This window comes from Anopheles ziemanni, chromosome X (genome assembly GCF_943734765.1).
Source record: "Anopheles ziemanni chromosome X, idAnoZiCoDA_A2_x.2, whole genome shotgun sequence".
In the NCBI taxonomy this organism is placed as follows: Eukaryota; Metazoa; Arthropoda; class Insecta; order Diptera; family Culicidae; genus Anopheles; species Anopheles ziemanni.
This window is the reverse complement of record NC_080707.1, coordinates 3,781,225-3,808,994: the sequence shown is the minus strand read 5'-3', so window position 1 is coordinate 3,808,994 and position 27,770 is coordinate 3,781,225. Positions and strand designations below refer to the sequence as shown.

The window sequence follows — 27,770 nt, the reverse complement described above, 5'->3', positions numbered from 1 at the left end:
ATTGGGCAAGTGTGTATCGGTGTGTATCTCGTACACGTGCGACCGTGCGTGTGTGTATGTGAGTGTGTGTGTGTGTCAAAGTCAAAGGAACCGGTAGGTGAGCCATCAACAATCAACGCGGGCGCAAGTGGGCCTGTCGTCTATCAAACACTAAGCAACACCGTGCGAAGCCAAGTACTGTGTGACACGGGAGGTCAAACAGGTGTGGAGCGATCGTGAGTAATGCAAAGCAGACGGTAAACGGCGGATAGAGCTAGAACTAGAAGACACATTGGCAGCCATCCGGCGCAGCTCGCCGAAACGTCAAACCAAAGCGATACGGGCGATCGGCGATTGCCCAGCACCGGGCGAGACAGCAGTAAAAACAGAGTGTTACAGTGGACGGAGTGCTTCGTGTGCCGAAGCGGAAGCAGGACCAGCGGCAGCGGAGGCAATCGAACCAGTCTTTTATCCGTTCCGCCCCAGCGCGAGCGCATCCGCCGTCAAGACGGACCATCCGCGGGGAGCAGGATTCGATCCCGTGTTCAGCATGTTGACCGACATGAGCCCATCGGCCGGTGCGCAGTTCTACGGTGCCCAGATACCGGCCATGGGCATGAACATCACCAACATCACGACCCACATGCAGAAACCATCGGTAAGTGATCCCCCCGAAACCCGTGCCTTTCATCTAGGTTCTGAGTCCCGCAATTTCTGCCGCATTCTAGATCCTCCTCTAGATAGTTTTTGTCCAAAAAGTCCGACATTTGAAACTCCCTAAGAAGTCTCACGGGGACGCGGGTCCCAACCTTGCTGTGCCAGGTAGAATGTCTGCTAACCTGCAACACACAAATCGCTGCGTCCCGAACCTCCGTCAAAGCTCCGGACGAAGGTAGTACCGGAGGGTTGACGGTTTGGACCAGCCGAAATCGGTAATAACCCGGAACGGGCTGGTGTCGGTTGAAATTTGCAAATCGCCCCCTCCGGGGGAAACGACGTCTGCGTCCACTCCGCAAGCGGTAACCACAAATGTACGCAAGAAGCGAAGAAAACGTGTGCGATGGTGTTGGGCACGATTTGTCTTTTCCCCCGCGATACAAGAGTACACCAATCCTGAACGTCGGCGCTGGAAGAAACACTGAAGCAAATGGGATTAAATTGAGGATGAGAATCAGGTCCACCTCAGGAGGACAATGTTTTGTAGGTTTTGCTCTTGACTCATCAACCCGACCCCGACGCCGATTGGTCACGCAATAGGAAGCACGTCTCAGCGAACGGCACAAGCGTCCTCTCCGATGGCTACATCGTATGTCTTAATGTGTTCGAAAGCCCACGACCTGGAAACTTGTTACTATTCAGTTCTGCGGTCATTTTTGAGATGAAAGTCAGATAAAATGGATGCGTTACACTTGTGTGCAGAGGATGTATTCAAACCCCGCCGGATCTCGTCGACATAGTCCGCTTATCGGCATGAAACCATCTACCTTAGACACTCTCGTCTAGTTAGTCACTACGCGTATCACTCGACACCTTCGCGACAATCACCGGGATCGATCCCTTGCTCACAGAGCGAGTCCAAACCCTAAAACCCAGAAGCCGTGGTTAAAAATGTATCAAATGTCATTAGCGCCACCGCTGTAACCCTCCCAAGGAGTGTTCCCTAAGGAGCCCTCGCTAGATACGGTTTCTCGATAAGGGAGACAGAAGTTTCCTATCGACAGCACTAACCAACGGGAGCTAACGAGCTCCCAATGCTGGTTGGTTCCATCTGGGGTCGTTTTCTTCTTCGTGTGACCTGAAAAATAAATTAGGTAGCGTTTCGTAATGCCGCGCGGCGTTGACACTATCACCCCGACGCGATCGCCGTTGATCGTTGACGACGGTACGGGGTAGTGACTCTACAGGGACAGGAATACACCTAGAATAGGCCCTGTTTTGTGTTAATGGAATTCCGAGACGCGTGTCATCGACGCCTGGCGGGAACTTCTGAACGTAACGCTTCACGAGCCCTATATGAGGGAGGGCGTTAAGTTGTTGATAGGCGCGCGCGCGCGCTCGTGTGTTCTGGAGTTCCTAATCTGAGTTCCTTTTCCGCCTTGTAGAAGGCTAGGAGATTTTGTTTCCATACAGAAAGTCTATCGTTGATGAACTATCGACGTATAGCCTCGGCAGAAGCAATCCACGCGAACCTTATAGTTCGCCATGTCGTTTACGCTTTTCGTGCCTTAGCGTCAAAAGTTCTCTTCAGCGAAGGGTCGGGTATTATTCTTGGTGATAATTAGAGTTTTCCTGTTTGCTTTTTTCCTTTTTCCTAACCTTAGTTATTAAGACAATCAAAAGAATGCCGAGATTTAGAGACTCTGTTACTATTCTTTTGCAGCCCGTGCGATGTGTTGTTTTCTTTTCAGAAAACTATGAATAAAAAACCAGCTACAGCCTGGATTGCTGTTCGTCATCCATTAAAAAGAAACAGGATAAAAAAGAAGATTTTATCCTTCAAAATTGCACTATTTTTCTTCCTCTGGTGATTGAAATGCCTCAATAAGAAAGAAAATGTCACTGTCGTCACCGTGACGTGTTCAAAAAGCGGGTGAGGGCTTATTGGCATTTTTTCCATTATCCTTGCTGCCACCTCCTTTCCCTCATTGTATCCCTCTCTCTCCCTCTCCCATTCGGCTCCCTGGAGTGCAGCGTTTACCAAATCCCTCTTGATCTAATTGTTGCCGGAGCTGGAGGAGATTAGTCGAGAGCCGTTTGTTGCGTTCTTCATGCCTTCGGTTTTTTTTTCTTCCCCCGTTTGCAAAAAGACATGCACCTCCGGGCAACTCCGGGAGTTCCAAAGTAGAGCAGCGGGACGCCAGTTTGCCGGGGTCACCGATTGCCCTTTTTGTTCCCGAGGTTGGAGTTTGCGAGTTTGGAGTTCAGCCGTGGACACAATCCCTTGGACGGAAAACCGCACTCCGGGAGTCGCCGTCGACGACGAAGGGGAAAGGATTATCGGACCAACAACAACAAACTGCATCCATTGTCGCTGTCGTTTTGCTTGCCGGTTCGGGATAATTTGGAGCAAGTACAAAGGACGTCCAGTCGTCGGGGTTTCATGCAAAAACGGCAGTCATTTGCAGCGCAAGGACATATCTCACATTCAACATTCATGCTGTGGAATGTTTTGCCTCTAGTCTTGCACGAGACTCTTGCTGGGTTGTAAGAAACCTTCACCGAAGTGTCTTTGCCTCCCCGGAACAATTGCAGCGAGGCGCTACAGCTTAGCGCAAAACAACAACACAACTAGGGTCGCAACAAAAATAGCACCCCGAACAGCTACGGGTTTTCTTTTCGGGAGTCTGAGCGTAAAACATTGGCCCGGAGTTCGGGGATTAGGCGCGAAAAACCGGGTCACTTCAATCCAGCGACGACCAGCAGGGTGTAGCCTCGAGGAAAGAAAAACAATTCCACCGAATTCCAGCAGCCCCTGAGGGTTGTGTGTGTGTGTGTTTTTTTTACGTTTTGTTGGTCGGAGACCACCGAAAAGAATTGCAAATGAGCGTCAAGCAATCGTACACTCGCACTCCGAACAGCGTTTAATACCATTTATTACAACAACCACCACTTTGCCACATCCTGTGCGGCAAATTATAAAAGCAGAATCGCGCCTTTTGTCCACGGCGCAACAACCCGAACCGCGGCCAGCTCGGCTGCTGCTGGTGATGATGGCGCTTTTAACCTCCCGAACTCCCCCACGGTGCACAGTGTGTTGTTCCGAAATGCCGGCGCCAAAATATATGTATAAACCGTGGAGGAACAAAAAAAACAACCGCTACCAGGTTGCGTTTGCATCTTTGTTTGACGTCTTTTCGCGCCACCGGCGGCTCGCACACACGAAGGTTTTACGGTGCACTAATTGATCTTCTTTGCATTGTGCATGATGTTTCGTTGCGTCCGGTTTTACGTATACATATCGATTTCATTTACATTTTTTAAATTTTATTGCCCCCTTGCGACGATTCGGTACGACTGTTGTTCGGCTACAACTCTGTTGTTCAAGCTTTACCCCATTTTGTTTAACTCTTTCAACTACGTTATTTAATGGTTTACGATGCACTGGTTGATGTTCTACGTATTGTGAATAATTTACCATTTTAAAATGCCACATTAAACTTGATCCTAATAGGATTTTACGTTGATTTACTTCATTAACTGTTTGGTTGGAAATTGGTGCTGCTGTGTAGTTATTTCCTTTTACCAAATCATCCCGACACCACTTAAATAAATTTGCTTTGAGAGGGTTCTCCGTTTCGTTTCAACTTGGTTTAAGAGATTTTGTCTTCAGCATGAATATCTTTTATTATCACCAGCGACTTTTCAGTGTGATTTGCAGTGTAATTGTTGTGTGTTAATTTTACTTTAACAAATCAACAATATAATACATCTTCTCTATGTTTTTACAATTACATTCATCACGATTTATCTTCATCGTGAATATTGCACTAGTTCTAGATTTATTTCAATCTTTCTTTTCTGTGTGGTTGGAAATGTGTTATGTATTTTGATTTAATTTTGATAATACCCCCTCTGTCCAAACTTTCTCCAAGAGGATTTACTCTACTCCATTCAACTTCCAACTCCAAAAATGGTAAATGTAAACCATCATTCATAAATATTCCCGCACTTTCCGCACAAAGTAGCGTTAGCAGCGTCACGGTCGACGCCGCGTCGAAAGGAAGGCGTCAGCGTTTAACGTCTCGGCTCGGCTCGCACCCAACGGGGGGAACGTGCTAAATGTCGCTAAAAATATGTTCGCACCGCTTTATGTCGCCTGGGGAAGAAGGGAAAGGGAGTAATGGAAGACGTATGCGAAATTCCGGGCAGCGAAAACCGCCTCCCGTTCGTGCCGCATTCCTAGCGAAGCGTTGCGAAACATAAGCATAAGCACCGCCAGGATTCCCGGTTCACGGTTTTCGGTCCCGGTTCGACGCGAAAGTTATTTTAGCGTAACATCCTTTGTGCCGAGCGCGCTGCTTCGTGTGTGTGTGTGTGTTTTTTGCAAATGTTTGGCATTTTTCCGCTGACAAATTGGTCCGCGCGGAATGGCCGGGCCGGGAATGTCGAACGAGCCGAAAATTGAAATGTCGACTCCGGGAGGCCGGGGAATGTGGTGTTTGCCGGAATTAGATTTGCATTCGGTAGCTGGAAGGTGTTTGGTTGTTTGTTTGTTTACTGGTTGATACGCCGACAGGCCGGGATTTGCCGAGAATCGCGACCATCAATCAACGCGCTAAGCGGCCGTCTTTGGAGTTCGCCGTTGAAGTGAAACATCGGTGAGCGTCATCTCCACGGGAGCGAAAACCCCCGGGTGCACGGTTTCGCAACAGGCACATCTTCATCTGTGAATTGGATTTGGTATGCTGTCGCCACCCGAACTTTAATTTAAAATTACAATAAAATTTTTGAAAATTCGAACCCCTACCGACGCTCTGCTTCCATAACTAATGAGGGATGGCAGTGGCGTTGCCGTTGAAAGTTCTTCGTTGTTCGATGATTACAATTCAACACCTTATCGAACGGGCAGAGCTGGGGAGGCTTTGATGTTTAATAAAACATTACCGAGACTTAATCGATGCGGTGCACACCTCCAGGCCTCCCATGATCCACCAGTTCGCGAGGTCCTGAGATTATGGAAGTCAGGTCATCTATGGAATCTTCTGGGACTTCAGTTGCTAGTTGCGCTTCGGTACACTTGCACGGGATCGTAACGCTTTTAAACATAATTCTGGAACATTTTATCGCCCAACTGTTGGCTCAAAAGGGTGTCGGTTCCGGGGGTGTGGGATCTCATTCGTAAAGCACTCCCATGCCCCTAAGATATTGGCGCTAGGCTCATGGAATATGCATGGACCAGATTGGGCCCGACCTGGATCGATGGACCCGACTTCGTCCAAGAAATTGGTGACTACTCCCCACGGTCCAGCATGATAATGAGCTGCATCCAATTGTATCTGGCGCGGGAAATATGAGTTTATTGAAATCAAATTAATTCGCCATCGAAACGATAATCCCCGTGGTCCATCTCACTCTCTCTCACTCCCTCAAGTACCTTCTCTTGGGGTCAGGCGAAAGGGCAATGTCGGGCAAGTTAGCAAGGCAATTAGAATGTGGCGACGTTCTGGAAGGTTCCGGTAGTGGACGTCACCGTGGAAGATTCTCGATTCTGGGCTAGAGCAGTCCATGATGTAACGTTTCAGTGGGAGACATTGATTCCTCCCTTCTGCATCAATGTCTGGAAGAATCTCCTACACTGGAGCAGTTTCTCTTACTCTTCCTCTTATTGAGTCCAGCCTTTAACCACCGGCTGTAGAAGTTTAAATGAATATTTGGCATACATATTTATCCAGAGCGAGCGCGTGTCCACGTATCCAAGCACGTTGCAGCCTCCGCTCGCCGTCTACCCAACACCAAGAGGACGAATTTCGGACGCTTATGTTAATTTCGCGCCGCACAATATCGCTTCCCATCCTCCGGCTGGGAATTGCCAACCCAATCCAGTCTCCCGTCTCGGGAAGACGTCGCCACCGACAACCGACCGTAAATATTTGCATCACAAAGGGTAGTGCTTTCACTCCCAGCGCTTCCCAGCCTGGGCCACGTACTCCCACGGAGGGGGGGAACGTGTAGCGAATTCGAAATGTATGCTCCACAAGCGCGGACTCCACAAGTTCAGGCTCAACTGCAAGCCTCCGTTCCAGGTTTCGCTACGGGGAGTGTGCCCAAACGCCCGGACTGGGTACCAAAGTGAGTGCAAATTGGTAGCATGCCAACGAGCCGCAGCATAATCACACGCATTATGCATTTGCGTACACTTTCCACCGAACGCCGGAACGCCCGGGGATTTTCGGTGAGTCAGGAACGTCGCAACTGGAGACAGTATAAATTTTCATTGTTCGTTCTGCTTTCACCAGAAGTTCGACTGGTCGGAACTGCATTGCAAGCTGCCATTTTTTCAATCCCAAAAACCTACTCTGGATATCTAATATACATAGACGTATCTTTGGAGGAGTAGCTTGTGACTTATCGAACATTTCTTTATCCAAACAGTTGTAGTAAACTTTTGTATTTACGGCAAAGCCGCCTTTTGACATATTGTTTCAATAAGTTTAAGCTTAAGTTTAAGGTTTCTAGCTGAACTTCAGGAAATATAAAAGGTTTTGGAAGCTATTTAGGGTAATTTCAACACTTACAAGTATTGTTTGAAATGGTGAAAACACTTACAAGTATTGTTTCCTAGTTCATTTTTGTTTGCCTATGTGAAAACCCTGGCAGAAGTTATGAACTTAGGGCTAAGAAACGTATTTTAACAGCTGTCAAACGTCACTTATCTCGTTTGTTGATACTCTGACCGTATGCATACTCTGTTATACACTTTATCTAGAATCTGTAGTGCATTTTTTCTGTCAAACTTGATGCCCTAGAGACAAACATTGGCGCGTTATGTCAAACAATGGTGTCATAGAGACAAAAATTGATGCGCTATTTCAATCGTGAGTGCGTTAGAGGCAAAAGTTATTATAAATTCGTCTAAGATCTTACCTTTTATAGACTACTGGAAAAATAAACACACTCCTGGGAATAATGTTCCTCCCAGGGGAAGGATTTCATTCGTAACTATGCTTTGAAAAATGACAACGCACAAAAACACACACACACATTGTTCACAACTCGCACGAGTCAATTTTAAAGTAAAACCCCGGCCACACACTGGCCTATGACGCTGTCGGCGTGTGGAGTGATTTATAGTTGATTAATTGATTTGACGTGTCGCCTACCGTACAGCAAAGCCGCATCTTTCCGTTTCCCGGAAAACCCAGGCTTCCCGAAAAGAGGAGAGAGAGAAGAAAAAAGGTCCGCCAATTCGCCGCGGACACTTAAACCTTCCCTCCCTCTCTCTCTCGTCCAAGTGTGTGTGTTTGTGTCGAGTGGACCTGGATGATTCCCGGGTGACAAAAACCGGACCCTTTTATCCCCGGAGTTCGGGCGCAAGAATGTGTGTAATCGGGTGGAAAATTTCAAGCCGTGACGTCGTCGCCGTAGCCTTTTCCACTGGAGTGGTGTGTATATTTTACAATTTTCACGGCTAATTATGGCACCGGCAAAAACGGACGTGCGCGTTTCCCCGTGGTGCGCCGAGGTACGTGTGGACATTTTTCCCTTTCTGGTCCCTTCTTCCTTTGATTTTTTCTTCCCCACCCAGCGGGAAACCCGAACCCGAGGGAAAAGTGTACGTGAAATTTCAAAATTATCACACAAATCCAGAATACTCAAAACCGGCAAATTCCCCGGCTGGTCCCTTTTGTCCTCCCCCCTCCTCTCCCGGCTCGCGAAAGCGAAACCTAGGGTGGCCTAATTTGTTCTGCTAATGGCTATGATTAATGGAATTAAAGTGAAAAGTTTTGCGGCCGCAAAGCAAAACCGTCTTCCGCGCGGCGAGGGTTTTTTTTTCCGAACGCGTTTAGGGTTTTGTGAGGCAACGGAAAATGGGGACAGGGTGTGTCGGTTTTCTCTTTGGGAAGCGCTGGCAAAAGGTCTTTGAGAAGCGCTCCCGCAAGGGTTAGAAAATCAGAAACTGGCTTTGCGAAAACAAGTTGTGCTTTTGTTAATGAAAATGAAGTCGCGTCGCGCGAGCGATCGGTGATCACGATTTTCCTTCCCATGCTCCATGAGAGGGCGAGGAGGAGTGGGAGAGGGAGAGAGAGAGAGTGGGAGGCCCTTGGAGGGAAACCCTTGGCCGTAGAGCGAGCCATAACCGTGACACTTGGTACCATTCGTCGCTAGATTCGATCGAAACCGCGTCGTGTGCGGTTTGCTACACCCGGCCTTACCATCCTCCACCCCCTCCCACACCCTCTACACCTCCTCCCACCCATACCCCGAGGGGCTTTGGTGGCCGCAATCAATTTGAATATAATTCAATTCACCTTAGCGCACGCAGCAGCCGACGAAGCCGCTCGAAGGAACAGAAACAAAACATTACCAACAGCAACAGGCAACAACAACAACACCATCAGCAATCTGCAACATCTACGGGGGGACCGTGCTGCAACAACCAGTCAGCACAAAACCGGTGTGCGCAGCCATTAATTATAAATTATTCACGATTTATTATTAATCCATCCGTGCATCCGGGCGCGAGCATTGCGACAACCGCTGCGATGGGGTTGAAGGGTTTGGGTGGGGGGGGGGGGAGGGTGACCGATCTGAGCATACCGATTGGCAAACGGCCGGCCACCAGAAAAGGCCTATAGCAAGTGGAAGTGCTACAAAAACCCCCCCATTGGTTTAAGGGATGCAGTTTGCAGGGAGAGGGTGAGTGCGGGTGGGGGGAGGGGGGGGGGGTGTAGGTCTTGTGGGTTAAGGGTAACAGGTAGATGTGCCCAGGGGGCGCGTAGGATGCATTCCACCTCCCCCCCCTCCCTAGTTGACCTTTTCCTCCCCCCCTCTAAAGCCGTGATCCGTGCCGCTCTTACAACCGTTACTTTTTTTTTTATTATTCCTATGTACCCCCAAGGGTGCATGTGTGTGTGTGTGTGTGTGTGTGTGTGTTTTTCCGTTTTTAAATATTATTGTTGCCAGAGGATTATTGTTTCCAAGGCCGACGACAAACCCGGCAAGCGAGCTCGCCTTTCGATCTCCGCCGCGTTTGCATCGTTTGACGTTTTGCTCGGTACATGTCCCTAACCTCCCCCCTTTATCCCCTCCCGTCCTTTTGTCCCTCCGTCTCGCGAATCACGCCGATCGCGAACGCAGATAGAGAGGATTTTTTCGCAGCTCGATGCAGAACCGAATTTGCATTTCCAATTTCGATCGAACCGCACGGTAAGAAAAAAAAAAACTGCACGCCTGATAATCACAAGAGAGAAGAAAAAAGCACGCACACACACACACACACACACACACACGTACGCACAACCCCAGCCAGAGTGTGTTTTGTTGTTGTTCCTAGTTGTGCCACGCACTCCGAGAATCGGCCCCCAAAGCGAAAATTCGCTCGAGCGAGACTCATTAAAATGTATGCCGCAAAACTACGCCGTGCTACACCGGATCGAACCGCGATGATGTATGTGTGACTGGCTGGGGATGCTGGCGTTTTCGCGACTCCACCAAGAGTTTTTTTTTTTACTTCGGCCCTCGGACGGAGCGCTTCAAAGCGGAGCAACGAAAGGCAACTGCAACAAACTGTGTCTTCGGTTTGGAAGACCCGGGAAAGGGTAAAGAGGGGGAGGGGTGGGGTTTGGACCTTCCCGGGATAAGGCCGCCAGGCAGACCATCTCCCGGTCCCGCTGGATTACCCGACGCCAAATTGTTGCGAAACCCGAAACGTACCGCACAAGCAGCCCGAAGCTGTAAGTGCAAGCGAGACGAATAATGATGGTAAATGATGTTAAAACGCACGTAAATTGGTGTACGGAAACCTCGGCGTATATGGCTCCGGTTTGGAGGCTCCGGTTCCCCCGCGAAATAAGCGCTCGATCGGAGATTATGTGTCAACATCGGATGAGAATATTTCAATCTCGAACCGATAGTGAAGGCTGGAGAATCCTTTTCACAGCGTATCCTGTTTTATCACATATGCTCTAATATCCTTGCACGGACTCAGTACTCGCTTCAGAGCTCTAAATTTAGCTTGCGTTACAAGGTTTAGTGTTTATCCGACAGTGTGTATCAACAAAAGCGTTTCTCGGCTGTAAAGTAATCGAAAACAGACGATCCATCATAACACAAACGTTAGGAAGAGAGAAAGCGAAAAGCAAAGGTGCATTGTTTCGAGATGACAACACCGAGAGTACATTGACTTGTCTTACGTTCTGGTGTTGGTGTAGAGATATGCCGCTACATTCGCCCTTGTTCATCTCGTTGCTATCGTTAAGAGAAGTTAGAAGCTATGTTTACATGGCGTGCTTAGCGCCCCTTGCAAAAGATAGTATCCTGTCAGTGAACTGTCAAATCCGCTCAAATGATTTTTTCGGTACTCGAGTAAAAACCACGGTTTGCATAAGTTTGCACAATTGTCATTCATTGCGAGCGTGAGGAAGTATATTATATGCGATTATGTATTGTTTATTTGCTGATGAGGTTTCAGTAAACACATTTTGCATTTTAACTAATACATTCATATGACACTTCAACTGATATGTCCTCCCGAATCGGCGAAAAGTGATGGTAAAACTGACATTTGCCAATCAACTGGATTTCGTTGTTTGTTAGAAACTCTTTTCGTTCCTAACGCCAGCTGTCAATTGCTGCAAAAAGAGGCACACAGCTGACTGATCGCCAGGATCGATGACCCTTGAGGTTCGCGTTTCGGTTAATCAGGCAGTTGCGATAAAAATATCAAAACAAAAAAACTTTGACTCTCTCCAACTAGCGTTCCCAATGATTTACTTTTACTACGCGTTCGTTAGGACGTATCTTTACAATGTTGATTTCTAAAACACCTCATGCATGCTCCCTACAAAAGCTTTGACACCTAGAACAACGTAGTATACAAAGGGTAAACAGTCTCAGTAGGCTGTTAAAAGGTAGAAGGCATCATCAAGCCCCGTTCGATGCGTCAAAAGAGGAATCAGCACGACGTAACATTAAACAATAGATCATAGCGATATGTCAGCTACGTGCGCATCCATCTTGTCCGTGTTAAGACTTCCAAGAGTTTGCTGTGTGACGTGAGGTTCTCCTGTTGATTGAGCTTCCTTGGATTGATTGTCCTTATTTCGCATCTACTCCTGGCTGCTGCTGTCAGCGCCTCTCAACGGGCTGTTTGAAGAAGGTGCATTTCCCCAGTCATCGGTGGGATAAATACTTTTGGTACAAAGTGTTGTTGCAAGAGATAGACTCAGACCCGACCCGAGGGAGTTGGCCACGGGTTTTCCTCGCTCGTGGTGGTGTTGAGTAAAATAAATAAAAGGCGTATAAAACCGCTCAGCGGGACAGGAGCAAAGTAGCGATTCCGACACTGGCATGCTGTTACGATGTTATTGATTCGATTAGGCACGGTGATTAGCGCCCGGTGGGGGAATTCCGGCGTGCGGGGAGGTTCATAAAAGACCAATCACCAACCGATGGCCACCGTCGGCGACCTCGGCGAACCCCCGGTGAAACTGTTGCAAAAAGTGCAGCAGCCAGCAACAGGCTGCTGCGCGAAACGACGCACACAGCGGGAACTCCGCACCGACGCAGCGAGCGGTCCTGGGTTCCGAACTCCCGGACGACACGCATCTCCTCGGGAGATATCGACGGGGCGCAGCCCAGGATGCGGCGATGTGCTCGCCACCCAAAGGAACCACCGGTAGCCGTTGCAGTTTCTCCTGCCTGCCGGGCTCGAGCTGGCGAGCTCCTGCTGTTCGCCCAGGCGTGCCGAGGTGCTGAAGGCGCCCTTTTAGCGCCTGCTGTCCAACGGCCGAACGCGAGGTGTCGGTTTGAACCTTATGGCGCTGCTACTTCTGCGCCGTACCCGGTGAAACCAGCGTTTGCTCCCGATTCAGCTTCCTCTGCGTGCGTATTCCCTGTTTGACGACTCACAGATACCGAATGCGGTTGTGCTTTGCGCCTTTACAGCTCGCAATGTCTGCTCTCGACTTGTGATTCCCTGTCGCGCATTTGGATATGTTTCCTTTTTAGTTTTTTTGGTGTTCCCCGCCCGAAATGTATCCTTGAGGCAAGGAGAGAAGAGAAAAGCAACCAAAAGCAACCGGACGCCCGTTGCGCTCGAGGTAATAATCGGCATCGCTTTGCTTGGGATGGCGCTGTTGGAGATCCCGGGAGCTCCGGAAGGGGCCGCCACACAGAAGCCACGCGGCAAGCGATTGCCAATTCGGCGCATTTGGAGCAGTGAAATGGTACCGGGCATAAGAAGTCGAGGTGTAATTGGATTTATGTTGTATTCGTTTGATTTATGGACTTCTGGTAGCAATGAACAGGTTCTCGTTGTTGTGACTCCGGCTATAGCTATAGCACCACTGCAGATATTCATTCACGGTGAATCGTTGAACACACATTTCACATGGATCCGACAAAGCGAGAAGAACTCTGTTGCAGAACATTCGACGCCCGAATGGTTTACTTTCCGGAACGTGTCGATGCCTGACGACATGTTACAGATATTGGACACGTTCCGGGTTCGTGCGACAAACTCCTACTAATGGCGTCAGTCTGGAATAAACTGTACCTTGCATAGGTTCCCGGAGCTGGAGAGGTGATGGGGGAGAAAACACTTACGCTACTGCCATTAATCGCCCGCCATTAGACGCCGGACGTTTTTGGAGTGAGTGGCATGTCGCCCTCACAACCCTCCAACCGTGCGCTACAAAAACAAATAGAGCTGTCCCCAATGAGACGACGCGCTTGCTCGTGATGTCACTGAATTGTTTCATCGTGTGTTGTCCGCGCGCCAATGGACGCCATTACTCATAATTTCCCCTCGCAAGTTCTCCTGGCGTTTGGGTCGGTCACCTGACACCTCGCGTGCGGTGTTTCGATCGCTGTCATCTAGGCTCGGGCTTCGCTCGTTAAAAGCGGTTGGCGTTAATGTGGCCACTTTAGGGAGATTTTATCGAACGAGTCGTCCACCCCAACACCGAGCTGCACTCGACGCCGTTCCTTCCGGTCCGGTTGATCATTGATCGGTTGAAACGTCACTTCTTCACGGAAATGGGTTGTTTTTCGTCGATTGATTCGTGTCGCTTGTGGGACTGGAAGTAAAAGCACTAGAAGGTGGCTCCCTAGGAGGTTCTCTTGCAACACCTCGCCGTTGGGGAAGGGACCTTAACAGCTAATTAAAATTGCTTCAATGTAGCAACCGCTGCCTTACGGGGAAAAGACGCACCAGGCATACATTGGTTCAGGGTGTATCTTCGAAGATCTGTTCGCTGGAATTGAATCGCTGCAGTTGTCCGCCTGCTCTCATTACCACTGGCCAGAAGCCATTCCGGCAAGCGTCCGCGGACGAAAGTTCGTGCTCATTAAGTGGAGCTTCCAAACCCGTGCGATGAGTTGCTGTGGTGTGTCTCACCGAGTGTCCGACCGAAGACAAACGTGGGGTGTCAGCGCGGCGATTCAAGCGTCCACTCAATCACCGATGGAGAATCAATTAGCGCACAATGAGTTGAAGGCTGGCTGACTGACTGTTGGGCCCCTAATGGCGGATGTCGGAGGGGGTCCACGGATCGGTTCTGCAATCTCTGGTGCAAGTTGAAAATGAGTCGAAATGAGGAAGGAACCTGAGGCTCCGCAAACAAACACTCGACGGGAAGGAAACGACTGCACGACTTCCAAATGGAGTCCTGGTTACTGCCCCATCCTCCCCCCTCTTGTTCGGTCTCCACCGGGCTCCAAAGCGAACGTCATTATCGACTCCCTAACACGCGATCATCATCCACCGAGCGCGCTGGGTTCTCTTCAGACTCCGGTCTTAGGCTCGGGTCTCGAGCGACATACAATGTTTCTGTCGTGCTTACGTCGCTCCCTCACACCGCTTACGGAGTGTAATGAGCCTCGGCTCCGAGCTAAGAAATAGACCGCTAAGAGAAAAAAAAACAAGGAGGAAATGAAACGAACCTCTTGCCGACGCACGCTTATCAGCTCTGATGGCTCATGCCATCGTGCTGGGGCGCTGCCACCGGCTTTGGGCCCCGGCCAATCCCAATTGTTTCCGCACGCTATATCGTCGGCTCTTCCGGACTTCTTCGCATTTCTTGGCATCGCAGTTGGCCCCGAGTCGTCATTACCTCAGCCCGGTAGACCTTCGCCCTCCGGCCATTCGTTCCTGTCTTTGCCTCCGCACGGGAAGGTCGCTGGAACTATGTACCTCCCGGAGGTGGCCGCACGCACCGAAAAGCCAGAACACGCACTATTTGCATGCGACCTGCGCTATTTTTTGTTGCTGGTTATTTTCCGCAGAATATTATACAGCCAAGGTGAGCCGATACGATGCTCTCTGAGCTGCATCTTGCATTCTTGCCTGAAAGGAAGACGAGCGCCGTGCGTCCTGCGAATCGACACCGCCGGGTGTCTAACATTGTTGCAAATCTCAGCATGATAACATTGTTGGGGCCGCCAAATTATCATGCCACTGCTGGTTGTTCTCCCCTCGGGGGGTCTCCTTCATAGCTCGCACGCCACGCAATCGCGCTCCTTCGGATGTTTTCCTTTCGACGGTTACTCCGCTGTATCGGCCACTGTCACTAATGACCATCTTGGACGTAAGGGCATCGGCCAAATCCGAGCCTGAGGGAAGGTCGAGATGTCGCCACAATCCGATTCTTGTCCAAGAGCTCAATGCGCTAGCTCTTCTAGTGCTGATAGCCTACAATGTGTCAACCAGGTTGCCGGTTACCTAGAGCTCGAGCATAATGACGTTGTTAAAGTGTACTTACCGCTGGAGTCGGCCCTTCCTGGGATGCACGCTAATGAACACTTTTCGGAATCGAGATGCTGGAGGTGCGACAACACATCTCTGATCCATCGACACATTGTTGTGCAGACTTGTGACGGGTCTTGGGGGAACCAAGCGATCCTTACATCAGGAGGCAAGCTGTACCTAGAACGTCCGCCTTGTTAATGTTTCCTAGAACTCCGACATTTCACTTCCTAGATCCGCCATATTAAAATTAATCGTAACTCCCCGGGCAAAGGCAAAACACCCTTGATGATAGACATTCTACTGACATCGGGAAGCTGGACTAGATGTAGAAACTGTTATCCGAAATGGGAAATTGAATCAACTTGAACGTTGTCGTACCGTACGTACTACCAATATTTAGTGTATAATCGCAGGGCGTACATCAACTCATGCGGTCGATGTTTGGGGTTTCCTTCAACTAACCTCATTATCCCCGCTACCGTTTTGCTGGCTAATTGGAACCACCGAGGTACTTGGCACTACGGCAAATTCAGCAAACCAGCTGGTCTTCACCTCATTACAATCACTATACGGAACCGTTTAATAGACTCTCAACAAGGTTCCACTAGGTGCTTAGCGAGAGAGGGGGAGGGAAACAGTTTCTAACTCGTTTTGGGGTAGCGCTATGAAGTTTGGTTGATTGCCCTATTCCCATACCCTACGGTACGATTTGATTTGACGCCAGACGGCAGGTTTTTCACGCTTTTCCGCAGAATAGTGGTCGTTACTACAAAGCGAGGTTCTGTTTTTCCCAATCTTTGAAGAAAAGTTGTTCTATGATGTTCCATAAGACTTAAGATAATTTAGAGCTGTTGCCTTACCCATGTAAATGGGTGCTATTATTGATCAAACAATTTGAAGCCATTTTGAGGCTATCATGAGATAAAAACGTGAAGATCCGTCAGCTTTCTCGAACTGGCAAAATCCTATACAAAAAGTAAACAAGAACTTAGACCTCGTTTACTCGTTGTCGCTAACGACGTTTTAAACGTCGATAAGTCCTCGACACGGCTAGGCGTGTTTTCGCTTTCTCCTATATGTTGTTTACTTTGTGTATGGGACTTTGACGTTTCGCGTCAAGAAAGATGACAGATTGTGTCCTTATCTCATGATAGCCTCAATCGTGTTCGTGACACCCAACAAAAAAGGGGAAAACAAATACAGGACATCATCAGTTTATTGCAGCGGTTATGCAAACGTTACGCTAGCGTAGAAAATGCTTTGGAGACGTCGCCCGGACACCGAAATCCTGATGCCGAATGCGAAGGACAATCTAGAGCCGTTAGAGACGTTGGTGAATCATTAACGTGTACGGTTGCATCTCTACCCTCTGCCTCTGCCCCTTCTCTTACTGCTCTTCCAGCATCTCTTACCCCTTCCTCGACTCTTCCTCCAACCAATCCACTGGAGAGGGTTGGTTCGGTTCGGTGCGGGTCTGTTTTTGATGTATTTATTAGCGGAACCCGAAATTGAACCAATTTGGAGCGGTTTCTGTGTTTTTGCGGCGGGCGCCATTCAAGTAGAAACGCCAACCCACCCCCCCCCCCACCCCCGCTTCCCTCACTCCCCACCCCTTTCACTTTCCTCCCCGCAGCAGACGCAACCGGCGCGCCCCGTGGCTTTTACTCAAACCCCTTTTTTCCCGGTTTGCGATGACCACTAATGGCTTTTCCGCTTGCCTCGGGGTTTTGCCTAAGCACCCATCGCTGCCGAATTCCTGCCGAATGGTTGTCGTGGAATGGGAGGGGTGGGGGAGAGAGGGAGGGGCCACAGCAAAGACGCGAGGGTGCGATGACTTGCGGGTCCTGCCCAACAATCGAGAGAGCGCGCGCGGTAGAAGTTTTATTTGTTTTAACTTTTTGGGCAGCGGGCAGCCAAAACCCACACATTAGTGGCGTGCATTTTACCCCTGCTGCAACCACCCTCAAGACCCCCTGTTGTACACACTCTCTACCCTGCTTCCCTGGGTCGGTGACTGGAGGCTCTTTACTCTATTGATTTTCTTCGTCATCCTGCCGACTTCCAAGCCGCCTGCGCTCGCCTGTTCACCCTTAGATAAGAGAAAGGGGCCCCTTCCTTCAGGGGCTTGCGGTGGAGGCGGTTTGGAGGTTGTTGCTGCAGGACCGGCCAGGGCCGGCGAGCTTCTGACATGCCGCATCCTAGCGATCGATTTAAATGATCCGCGGCGGTTTTTTGGCGTAACGTTTTGCCCGATTGCGCGTGTTTGGCGTTTTGGCGAATGCTTTTAACGCTTTCATCGGTGCCGGTCGCGCGAGACCGTTTTCTTGTTCTCCCCTTCCTCTTTCCCCCACCTCCTCCGTTCCCTGCTGAGTGTCTTTGCTGCGTTTTGCGCGTTGTTTTCGTGTTTAGGTACGCCATAGGCTTCCTTACTCTACTTTTTCGACTTCGCGGTTTCAGCAGTCTCTCTAGTTTCTAGTTGTTGTTTCATCCTTCATCATCATCTCGGCAACGCTGCCTGCTCGCTGACCCTTGCTTGCTTTCCCCCCCCCCCCCTCCCCCTCCCCCTTCCTTGTGTTCTCGTTCGTTCTCTCTTTTGATTTCTCCTTCGGTTTAATTCACCCGCGCACTATTACTTAAGCCCGTATTAACAATGCTCTATAATTATGTTGTCTTGAGGGTTTCAAATTTATGTATTCTTTCGCCACTCGTGTCACCTCGCCCATCCCCCCTGCCCCCCCCTTCCCTGCCCACCCATTCCAGGGGAGCCCTTTTTCTATAATGCATTTTATTTTATTTTGCGTTCCGCTTCGCTCCTCCTCCTCCTCCTCCGTTCCTACCCTTCTGGCGTGGCGCTTCGTCATCGATCAATGTATCCTTCGCTGCTCGCTAGATGCCTTGCGGCGCACGGGGACTCGCCTCGCCGAGCCCGTTTTTCTCGTTTTGCATTCGGTCCTGGCGCTCGGTTCAACGCGGTCCCGCCGGATGGACGCTGGGGCACTCTCGAACAGCGCACACACGTTGCACGGAAGCCGACGCGGAGATACATTGCGCCATATACTGGCGGTGATACAGTTTGTTGGTTTCCGTTCTGTTCCCCCGCAAACGAGAAACCACACGAGAGGTGTTTGGTTGTCCGCGAGTGATAAGTGAGTGACATTTCGATCGGTTTATCAGTCGAAGAACCAGAACAGCTTCGAGAAGCAGACATGTGTGCGGTTATTCTAACTTTAAAAAACAACAACATTCTCTTCGGTACTTATTAGGTTTCAAATCAAAGTGATTCGCGGAGTGCTCATGGTGCAGTGGTAGTGCAACAAGACACCACGCTAGAGGTTGTGCGTTCGAGCCTCGAGTCTGGCACCTTCTCTGGTATTGAAGGTATCTGGCTCTAATCACCGGTCTTAGTCTATAGACGTAGGGTCCCATTGATGGATCCACAGTAACTCTCCACGAAGTCAGAAAAAAACCACTGTAAATGAATTCAGCAACAACCCCCTTCCTCCACCTCTCTCTCACTGAGTTATTCTCCCCTTCCTTTTTATTATCCTGACTAGTTTCTGAACGGAAGCGGATTAATTCCAATCGCCCGGCCCAGGCTCCGGTTTCAGGTCCTGGGCCAGCCGAACTAGAATTACCCCCAATCAATTGCGACCTGCAATCAGCGCTCGCTCGCTCGTTCGAGCCCCCCTCAGAGATTGCGGCACAGTGTGCTCTACACTTCTCTTAACCTGGTTGCGTCGGTGGCGTAGGGAAATTACACGTTTTCGCGAGGCGCGCGCGCACGCGCACCCAACCGGTGCTTGAAGGTTTCTTCCGTGTGAGGTCCCCGAAGTGCCACAGTGTACGGCACACGAACCAGCTACACCGGTTGTGGCCATATATGCAGTTTTGCTGCATTTCGCAGGACCATACTGCAACTCTCGTGGCCAGCATTGATTGATTTCGCTGGCTTCCGTACAGCGCCTTTCGGGGAACGTGGGCCCTATAATTTGATGCACGGAGTAACGGGGTTTACGTTGTCCGCTAGAAGTCATTCAAGGGCACCGAAGGGGCAGCCCTCTGCGACTTGGCGATCCCTTGGCTCTATCGCCACATGCACCATAGTTGATAAACTCTCTTTCTAGCGGAGATCGTGAGTTCGAGCTCTCGGGCAATTAGACAATCCGGTATTAGGCGGCAATAGACCCGAGGACCTCAGGTTCCAGAAGTACCTGGAGTTCTGAGCTCACGCCAGATATCTCAGACATCGGTTTCTGCAACATTGAGGCACTACAACACCTCGAAAAACCGTGGTCGTCTTCTTTTCTGGACGTCTTCTGCCAAGTACCCGCTTCGTGGAAATTGCTACGGGAAAAGTGTGTCACGTGAAAATCGTCCATCGCTGCCAAGAACTGGAAGCTGATGAGCCGAACAAACACCCAACACCGAGCTGCCATTTGTACTGTTTAATTGCTATCTGGCACCATCATCTGGGCCTCCATCATCGTTTTGCGGCCAATGACAAAACCCAGTAGGGTCACATGCAGGTCGCAAGCGCCGCTTCTCGCTAGCCTTGGTTATGCGCGACACGGCGGTCTCCTCTAAGCACACTTTTTGCACCTTCCTCGTTCTTTGCCATTTTAATCAGCCCAGCGGTGTTAGAGGGTCAGGCCGTGTCGGTGTCTCTGTCCCATGCCGCATGCCGGATCGCAAATCGGCCGCCATCGTTAATGCCATTATCACACATATATATATATAGCCATACTGCTATCCACCTTCGAGCGCAACGATTTCCTCGGTTGTTTGTGAAGGGTTTTTTTTTCCTCGCTCTCTTTCTCGCTCGCTCGGTTTTTTGCAATTAGAAACGCATTCATCATTTCGAGCCAAGCAACCAGCATATATTGGCATCGGGCTGAAACCGGTTTTTGGTAAACCATCGCTCCCCCCCCCTCACCCCCTAACCCTTTGCTTCCTGATACCTTTTTACAGGCTCTGTGTGCCGTCGCGATTAACGCGATTGAGAACCATCTTGAAACACTCGAACATACGGCTTCTCACGCAATCGGATTCGTTTCATGTTTACTCACCGTTTCGTTTTGTGGTGCCCGGTGTCGAGTTAAGAAAGTAAGTTGTTGGAAAAATACTATTAACAGCTAATGGTGCTTTCCACCTCACTTTATCGTGTGAGTACTCGACCAACAAATTTATCGTCAGGTGTTTAAGTTACAAGAGACAACATGCCGTTACCGCTAATAACGTTTGAAAAACCGCATCAACTTTCAACCCAATGACAACTCAATTTGACATTTTGTCACTGAGGCAACCATGTTTAACTCTAACGCATCTACTTTGTCTCTTTTATCTTAGAAGTCAAGTCGATTTAAATGACTGCAACATTCAGCTATCGTTTATTATCAAATCTTTTCTTTCTTATTATCCTTCCGAGCCACAAATCAGTATTCAAAAACGCAAATTTTGCTTTGTAACTTTTGTGTTTTACAACTTCACACTTTACTTTCCAATTCTTCCAATGTAATTCTTTTGCTATTCTAGTAAAAACCAATTGTTTTGTACTTGTATTGTGTTTATTGATGGTTTTCATACATATTTGATTAACTCTCCTTATTTTCTTGGTTGTTTGAGTGAACTTTGTTGAAGCAGCATTTGGGAAGTGTTAAAAAACGAGCAAAGCTGGGTGTTGCGAATCTTTCCATTGTGGATGTTAGCTCCAAAACATAAAATCACTCAGAGGAGCTGGATTGGACACCTTAGCCTCTTAAAGGATGCTTATGAAAAGTCTTCCGCTGGTGGAACCGAATTTTCGAATAGGGTGGCATACCGATTGTTCGCATTGTTGCAGTTTGTGGGTTCAGCTGGCTGGCTGTGTGGCCGTGGAGAACCAGTTTACGAACCTCCCGCGGACGATGGCGCCAGCGTTCTTGGCCTGCCTACCTGCCAAACCACTGCGGCCCGGCTTTTGACCAATTATGAGCAGTAAAAGTCCCATTCTTTGGGACCTTCCCTCCAGGAGGTGCCGCTGGGGACCCCGGAGATAGATTTATGGCAACAACAACAACAACAACAACGGCAACCACTGCAACATTGACAGCTCCGACGCCGGAAAGAAGGGGGTTTCGGGCCTCTCTTCCGGGGACTCCGAGAGTCCCACCGGCGCTAATGATGCCTCGGAGCATCGCGGCTGTGATTAAAGAGCCGAGCCTGACGACCTTTAGGCGACCTCGTGGCGCTGACGATCGATCGGAGCGAGTCGTGCCCTTCGGTGACTTCAATCGACACACTTGAACAGGCACGGGAGGGCGGTGGGGAAAAGGATGAAAAGGAACAACACACATACACACACACAGTCCAAGAGTAATATGCGTACACGCAACGGCGAGGAGAAGCCTCAAAAGGAGTCAAACGTCAAACGGGGTCCATAACCAAATTAAATAAAATTTCGTGTTTGAAAAAGGCGATGCCCGGATGGTGTCAACATTTTCGAAAGAAAAAATCGAACAAAAAACATTAAAAAATAACAACAAAAAACCAACCATCTCCCCCGGAATCATGTTCTTTGTCTGCCTTCCTTTCCATTCCCCCGACCGCACCCATCCGCGGGTTCATTCATTCCTCCGGACCGTGGCGTTTAATCCAATTTCTTCCGTTTTTCATTTTTTCCCGAAACCCTTCCGTTCCCATCCGGCCGATCAATTTTCTACCTCTTCATCATTCCCCCTCCCCCCACCGACACACACACTCTCCCATATTTCTCGGTGTCGTGCCTCATCTTCTCTCCTGGCGGCGGGTTTTTGTTTTTTGTTTTTTTTTTTTTGTTAACACAACCGGGACCCAACATCGTTCCGTTGATGGGGTGCGACGGTTGGCTAGGCCGTTTAATTTTACGACCGGCCTTTTTGGAAGCTGCCAATGAGTGGACCCCGGCAAGTGGGAAAGCAAAGGCCAAATAAAACATAAATTGGTACCAAATAAACCCAATCGGACGATAAAGGAAAGTAAAGGCAACGAGAGGGAACCCGTTCTACCTGGAACGGAGGGCAAGTGGTAATATGTGCAAGAGCGCCAAATAAAAAAAAGGAAGGTATTAAATTAACAACGGGCCACTTCTTTGGCTTGTTTTAGCGAGTTTGTGCTGGATCGGTAGGCTACTACTTCCTAGCAAATGCAGCGCAAGAATTAATTCCTTGGCGCTAAAGTGAACTCTTCGTAAAAACACTTTTAAAACGATCAGCATCAACTGTCAAACGCTCATTTCACTCATATGAACCTCTATTTGGTTTGACTAAACGCAAAATGAACAAGCAGTTTTAGTTGCGCAACTAAAGTTTCACTTCAATTAGTCAGCAATCAAATGAGTTTGACAACTCGCTCAACTGACAGTTTTGAAAGAAGTCAACAGTACAAATAAAACAATTTTAAATCATCATTATTACATTGCCATAGGACGAATGAATGTTTCCGATGAATGAACGATGATGTCGTCTATCGATACCGTAACAGTGCACATCCTGGATTGCTTCATTATTGCATTGCTCGCTGTAACTTATGGCTTTTGACAGCTTCACAAAGGAATCCTTGCAATGTAATTGACGTGTTATTCTCGTCAAAATCAATTTTCTTCTGTGTGGAATGATTTTTATCGATAGTTGTCACACACATTTGATTAACTTTGACTATTTCATATAGTGTTTGAGCGAGTGAACTTGAAGTGAAATTAGGATAGTATGCTGTTATTTTGCTTCATAAACGTACGCGCCTTGTTTTGACAGTGTGAAGAAACTCCGATCGTTTTATCAATCTCGAGAACGCCAAGAGATTGCTACATTTTTGGGGCACTTGTCCCGAGACACTAGGACCTGTTTTCCTCTTCCCTTCACCACTTTGGGTTCCACAAAGTTCGCACGAGGCCTTTTTGGAAGTCACGAGAGCGAATTTTAACGAAATGGAGAAATCCAAACAAGCAATTCCTCACCTAATCGACCGGCGATCGAAATGGGGGGGGGAACGAAAAAAAAACTCATCCTTCAAAAATCATAAGCTCATCTCGTTTCTCCGGTCCCCCTCCCCGCGCTTCCTTCCTTCATGTCAATGTTTACGTGGTCGAGAACTGGTGAATTTCTGGGGCCTTCGTTGTCGGCAAACGAATTATAATCAACCGCCGAATTATGATGGACGCCAGCGCCAGCTCTGCTGTGTGTGTTTGGCATAGCCGACCCTTCGAGGCCAACTTCCGATCAGGACGTAACACCCCCCTCTCCTCCTTAGACCCCAAACTCCAGACAAACCCCGAAAGTGAGCCAGTTCTTGCCGCTAATGATTTTCCTGTTTTCTGTTCCGGCACCGAGTGCGAGTCAAAAGGACCCGGTGCCTTAGATCCTGCACCCAGCGCTGCCTCCCCCCCTCTATCGCTCCCAGCCACTCAAAATTGGGCTGCGAAAATGTATGCGAGCGAAAAATTAATGAGATTTTTTTTTGTCTTTCCCCCAAAAGCGGATGCTCCGCAGGCGGACTGGGGTTCTGTTCTTAACCTCGACACCTTCTCGCAAAAGCGAGGCAATTCGAGTAATTGGGAAACGGGGGGTCGTTTTTATTTTCCTGTTTTTGTGTTTGCGTTTTTTTTTTTCGTCTTTCTCTATCACACCAGTCCCACCAAACTGCATCGCACTAATCAACCTCACATTCATTAGGTCGCTTTGGACCTTCTTTTTCGGCGTTGTTTGGGAAATTTATACATGTGCTCATGTCTTTTGCCACTTTCGTCCAACGATATATAAACAATCATAAAAGTTCATTTGGAAGCACATTTTAACAATATTCACCGTCTTTGAGCTGAATCAGTTCAACTCTTGGTGATACCGAATCCTTCCAAAGCAATAGCACCATGGCCGCACCTTTTAGGCAACAGTTTTTTTGATTGGTGTGTTTTATTTGACAGTAGTTTGTTTTAATTCTCAATACGATTCTTGTTGGTTCTTTGTGATCGTAATAGCGTTAATTAATTCCCACTTTCTCTTCTTTGTTCTGCTCTTTCTCTTTCTTTTTTTTTTTCTCCTTTTCCGCTTCAGGAACACCCGGGATTGCGCGGCACACCGCTGGCAATGCTGGCCGCGCAGTGCAACAAACTGTCCAGCAAGTCGCCCCCACCGCTGGCGGACGCCGCCGTCGGCAAGGGCTTCCATCCGTGGAAGAAGAGCCCGATCTCGTCCGGGCCACACTCGCCCTCGAGCGGACAGTCGGTCGGGCTCGGCGGCGGTAACGGTGGAGGCGGGGGAGGCGGCGGTGGCGGGCTGGGGCTTGGAGGGGCCAACTCGGTCGTGCAGTCCTCCCTCGGGCGGCTCTCGTCGTCCGGCAGCTCGTCCACCATCAGCCCGATGGCGAACCTCACGTCCAGGTAAGGGATTCAACTCGTTCATTCTCCGTGTGCGTGTGTGCATGTGACCAAATCCGAGGTCAAAAGGGCAAAGTTGCCAATGTTAATTAGCGATGGTCGAATATCAGTGCACCGGATCAGTGTGAATGACTCCTGGCTCTGATTTGCAAGTGCAGTTAGTTCGACGAGCTGCCAGTAACGAAAAGAGTACCAAATCGCGTGCCCTGTTCGATCGTACTCGACACGCCCAGACTAGAGATGTGTAAGATGATTCATTTGACAGCTGAGATTCGCTCAGTTCGCAATGGATTGATTACGGCGTGTATGGCTTCCCAGCAGCAGATGCAAGAGTGCGAGCATCTAGATTTGGTGTGCCAAATCCTAACTCCCGACCATAACTTAGCCCGAACTCGACTCCGGATCCACGTAGAGCAGGGGTCGGCAATGTCCTGCCCGCCAAAATTTGGGTGTTACATACGAAAAACACATCTCAAATCTCATAAGTAAAACGTATGCCGACCCCTGAGTGTAGATAATTTGCCACCGTCAACACATGCACTGTTAAACCACATTCTCCATTGTCTGTTTTTTTCTCTTCCACTCTCGCTCTCTCTCTTTCTCTCCCTCTCTTCTTTTCTTTTCTTTCTCTCTCTCTCACTTTATGTCTTTTCCTGGCGGTGATTTTAGTGATCTGTATTTCTCCGGCGCAACCGGATCGCCCGGTGGCTGTGGAATGGACAGCCCGCACGCACTGCAGCACGGCAAACTCGGCTCCGACGGCGGCGGCGGCGGTGTAGGTGGCGGCGGCGGCGGAGGAGGAGGAGGTGGCGGCGGAGGAGGCGGTGGAGGAGGAGGCGGGGGTGGTGGTGGTGGCGGTGGCGGCGGGCCGGGCAACGCGAGCTCGAGTGCGGCCGCGGCCGCCGCAGCCGCCGCCCAGCTGGGCTCGGTGTACGGCCACCGCCACCCGTACGACTGGCACCCGTTCCAGGCGGTCGGCAAGCCGGACGCGAACGGGCTGGGTGGGAACGGGGGCCACGGGGCGCCGACCGGCTGGTGGGACATGCACGGGGCGGCGGGCAGCTGGCTCGACATCGGCACGAGCGCGGCGGCCGGCATGCACGCGGCCACGATGGCCAACTACGCGGCGTCGGCCGCGGCCGCCTCGGTCTCGGTCGGCGGCTCCGAGCACTACGCCTCCACGCTGACGCACGCGTCGCTCACCAACACCGCGCACCTGCTCGGCTCCGGCCAGCACCTGCTGCAGGACAGCTGCTACAAGAGCATGCTGCAGCCGGGCGGCGTCGGCGTCGGCCAGTCGGCGGCCGGCGTCGGCGTCGGTGGGTTCGGGCTGGGGCCGCACGGCGGCGGCTCGCCCGCGCCACCCCCGAGCGCCCCGCAGGCGCCGTCGCCGCGCAGCCAGAGGCGCTACTCCGGGCGGGCGACCTGCGACTGCCCGAACTGCCAGGAGGCCGAGCGGCTCGGGCCGGCCGGCGTGCACCTGCGCAAGAAGAACATCCACAGCTGCCACATCCCCGGGTGCGGCAAGGTGTACGGCAAGACGAGCCACCTGAAGGCGCACCTCCGGTGGCACACCGGCGAGCGGCCGTTCGTCTGCAACTGGCTGTTCTGCGGCAAGCGGTTCACGCGCTCCGACGAGCTGCAGCGGCATCTGCGCACGCACACAGGTGAGAAAAGATTTGCTTGCCCCGTCTGTAACAAACGATTCATGCGAAGTGATCATTTAGCCAAACACGTCAAAACCCACAACGGCGGCGGCGGCGGCGGTGCTAGCGGCGGCGGTGGCAGCGGCGGGGGCGTCAGTGGTGGCGGCAGCGGTGGAGCCGGAGGAGGCGGAGGCGGCAGCGGCAGTGCTAGTGTTGGTGGTGGTGGTAATAGTAGTAGTGGTGGTGGTGGTGGTGGTGGGGGTGGTAGTGGTTCTGGTGCTGGCAGCGGTAGTGGAAGCGGAGGTGGTGGTGGTGAAAGGGGTGGCAGCGGTGAGAGGAGTGGTACTAGCAATGCTGGCAGCAACAACGCGTCCAGCTCCGGCGGCGGAAGCTCCGACAGAGGCGGCTCCTCGGCCGCCAGCAACTCATCAGCAAGTGGTGGCGGGGGAGCTGGCAGCGGCGGAGGAGGATCGGCTGGCAGCACGAAGAAGGGCGGCTCGAGCTCGCAGCAGCCGATGGACACTCAGCACTGCAGCGACTCGGAGGATGCACACCCGGGAGCGACGCTGGGGGCACTGGCCGGGCTCGGTGGAGGAATGGGCATGCTAGGGGCTGCCTGCCACTCGATGGGTTCCCCCGGGCCCCATTCGCACCCGCACTCGCAGCACCCGCACCAGCAGCAAGGATCCGCCGGGTCCCATCACCTTCAACCACATCCGCACTCGCATCATCCGCATCATTCGCATCATCATCATCATCAGCAACAGCAGCAGCAGCAGCAGCAGCATCACCATCACAGCCAGCATCAGCAGCACCACTCGCACACGCCCAGTCCGGGCCTGGAGCACGTCGGCCAGGCACAGCAGCAGCTGGACGTGAAGCCAGGAATCGTGTGAGGCCTGCTGCCGGTTGAGCTCTCCTTCTTCGGACCGAACACCGGCGACGTTGGCACCAGCTTCACCACGCGCTTCTACGCTCCTTAGTAGAAACGCCCCGTCTATCCCCGGCAGAGTCCGGTCCGGACCTACGAAAAAGCAAGTATTCACATCCCACGCTACGGAACTCTCCTTGAGCGAGACCTCAGATTTACAGCCACAGGCCAGGAAGCGTCGGGCACCGACACCTTCAGATCCAGACAACGGTCCTGTGACCTTCAACCACCACTCAGTAGATTGTAGTGCAGGTTCATTTTCGGCAACACTCACCCGGTACCGTCTAAAACCCCAGTCATCGGTGTTTTTGGGGAACCTAGACATCAGGATATTAGCAAGCAACTTTCCAAAGTCAACACAGCTCCAGATGTGGCTAAATCCGATACCAGTTTCGGTTTTAATCCATACTCCCCTCTCTT

The 27,770-nt window shown here is 50.5% G+C and overlaps 1 protein-coding gene across 1 annotated transcript; it reads left to right on the top strand.

The window, feature by feature from the left end:
- The first annotated feature begins 529 nt into the window (after positions 1–529).
- Positions 530–27,315, top strand: LOC131291423 (transcription factor Sp8). Its single transcript, XM_058320632.1, has 5 exons — positions 530–637; positions 24,451–24,776; positions 25,443–25,516; positions 25,595–26,440; positions 26,501–27,315. Exons 1-5 carry the CDS (start codon positions 530–532, stop codon positions 27,313–27,315), a joined length of 2,169 nt encoding a protein of 722 aa, XP_058176615.1.
- Positions 27,316–27,770: the final 455 nt, after the last annotated feature.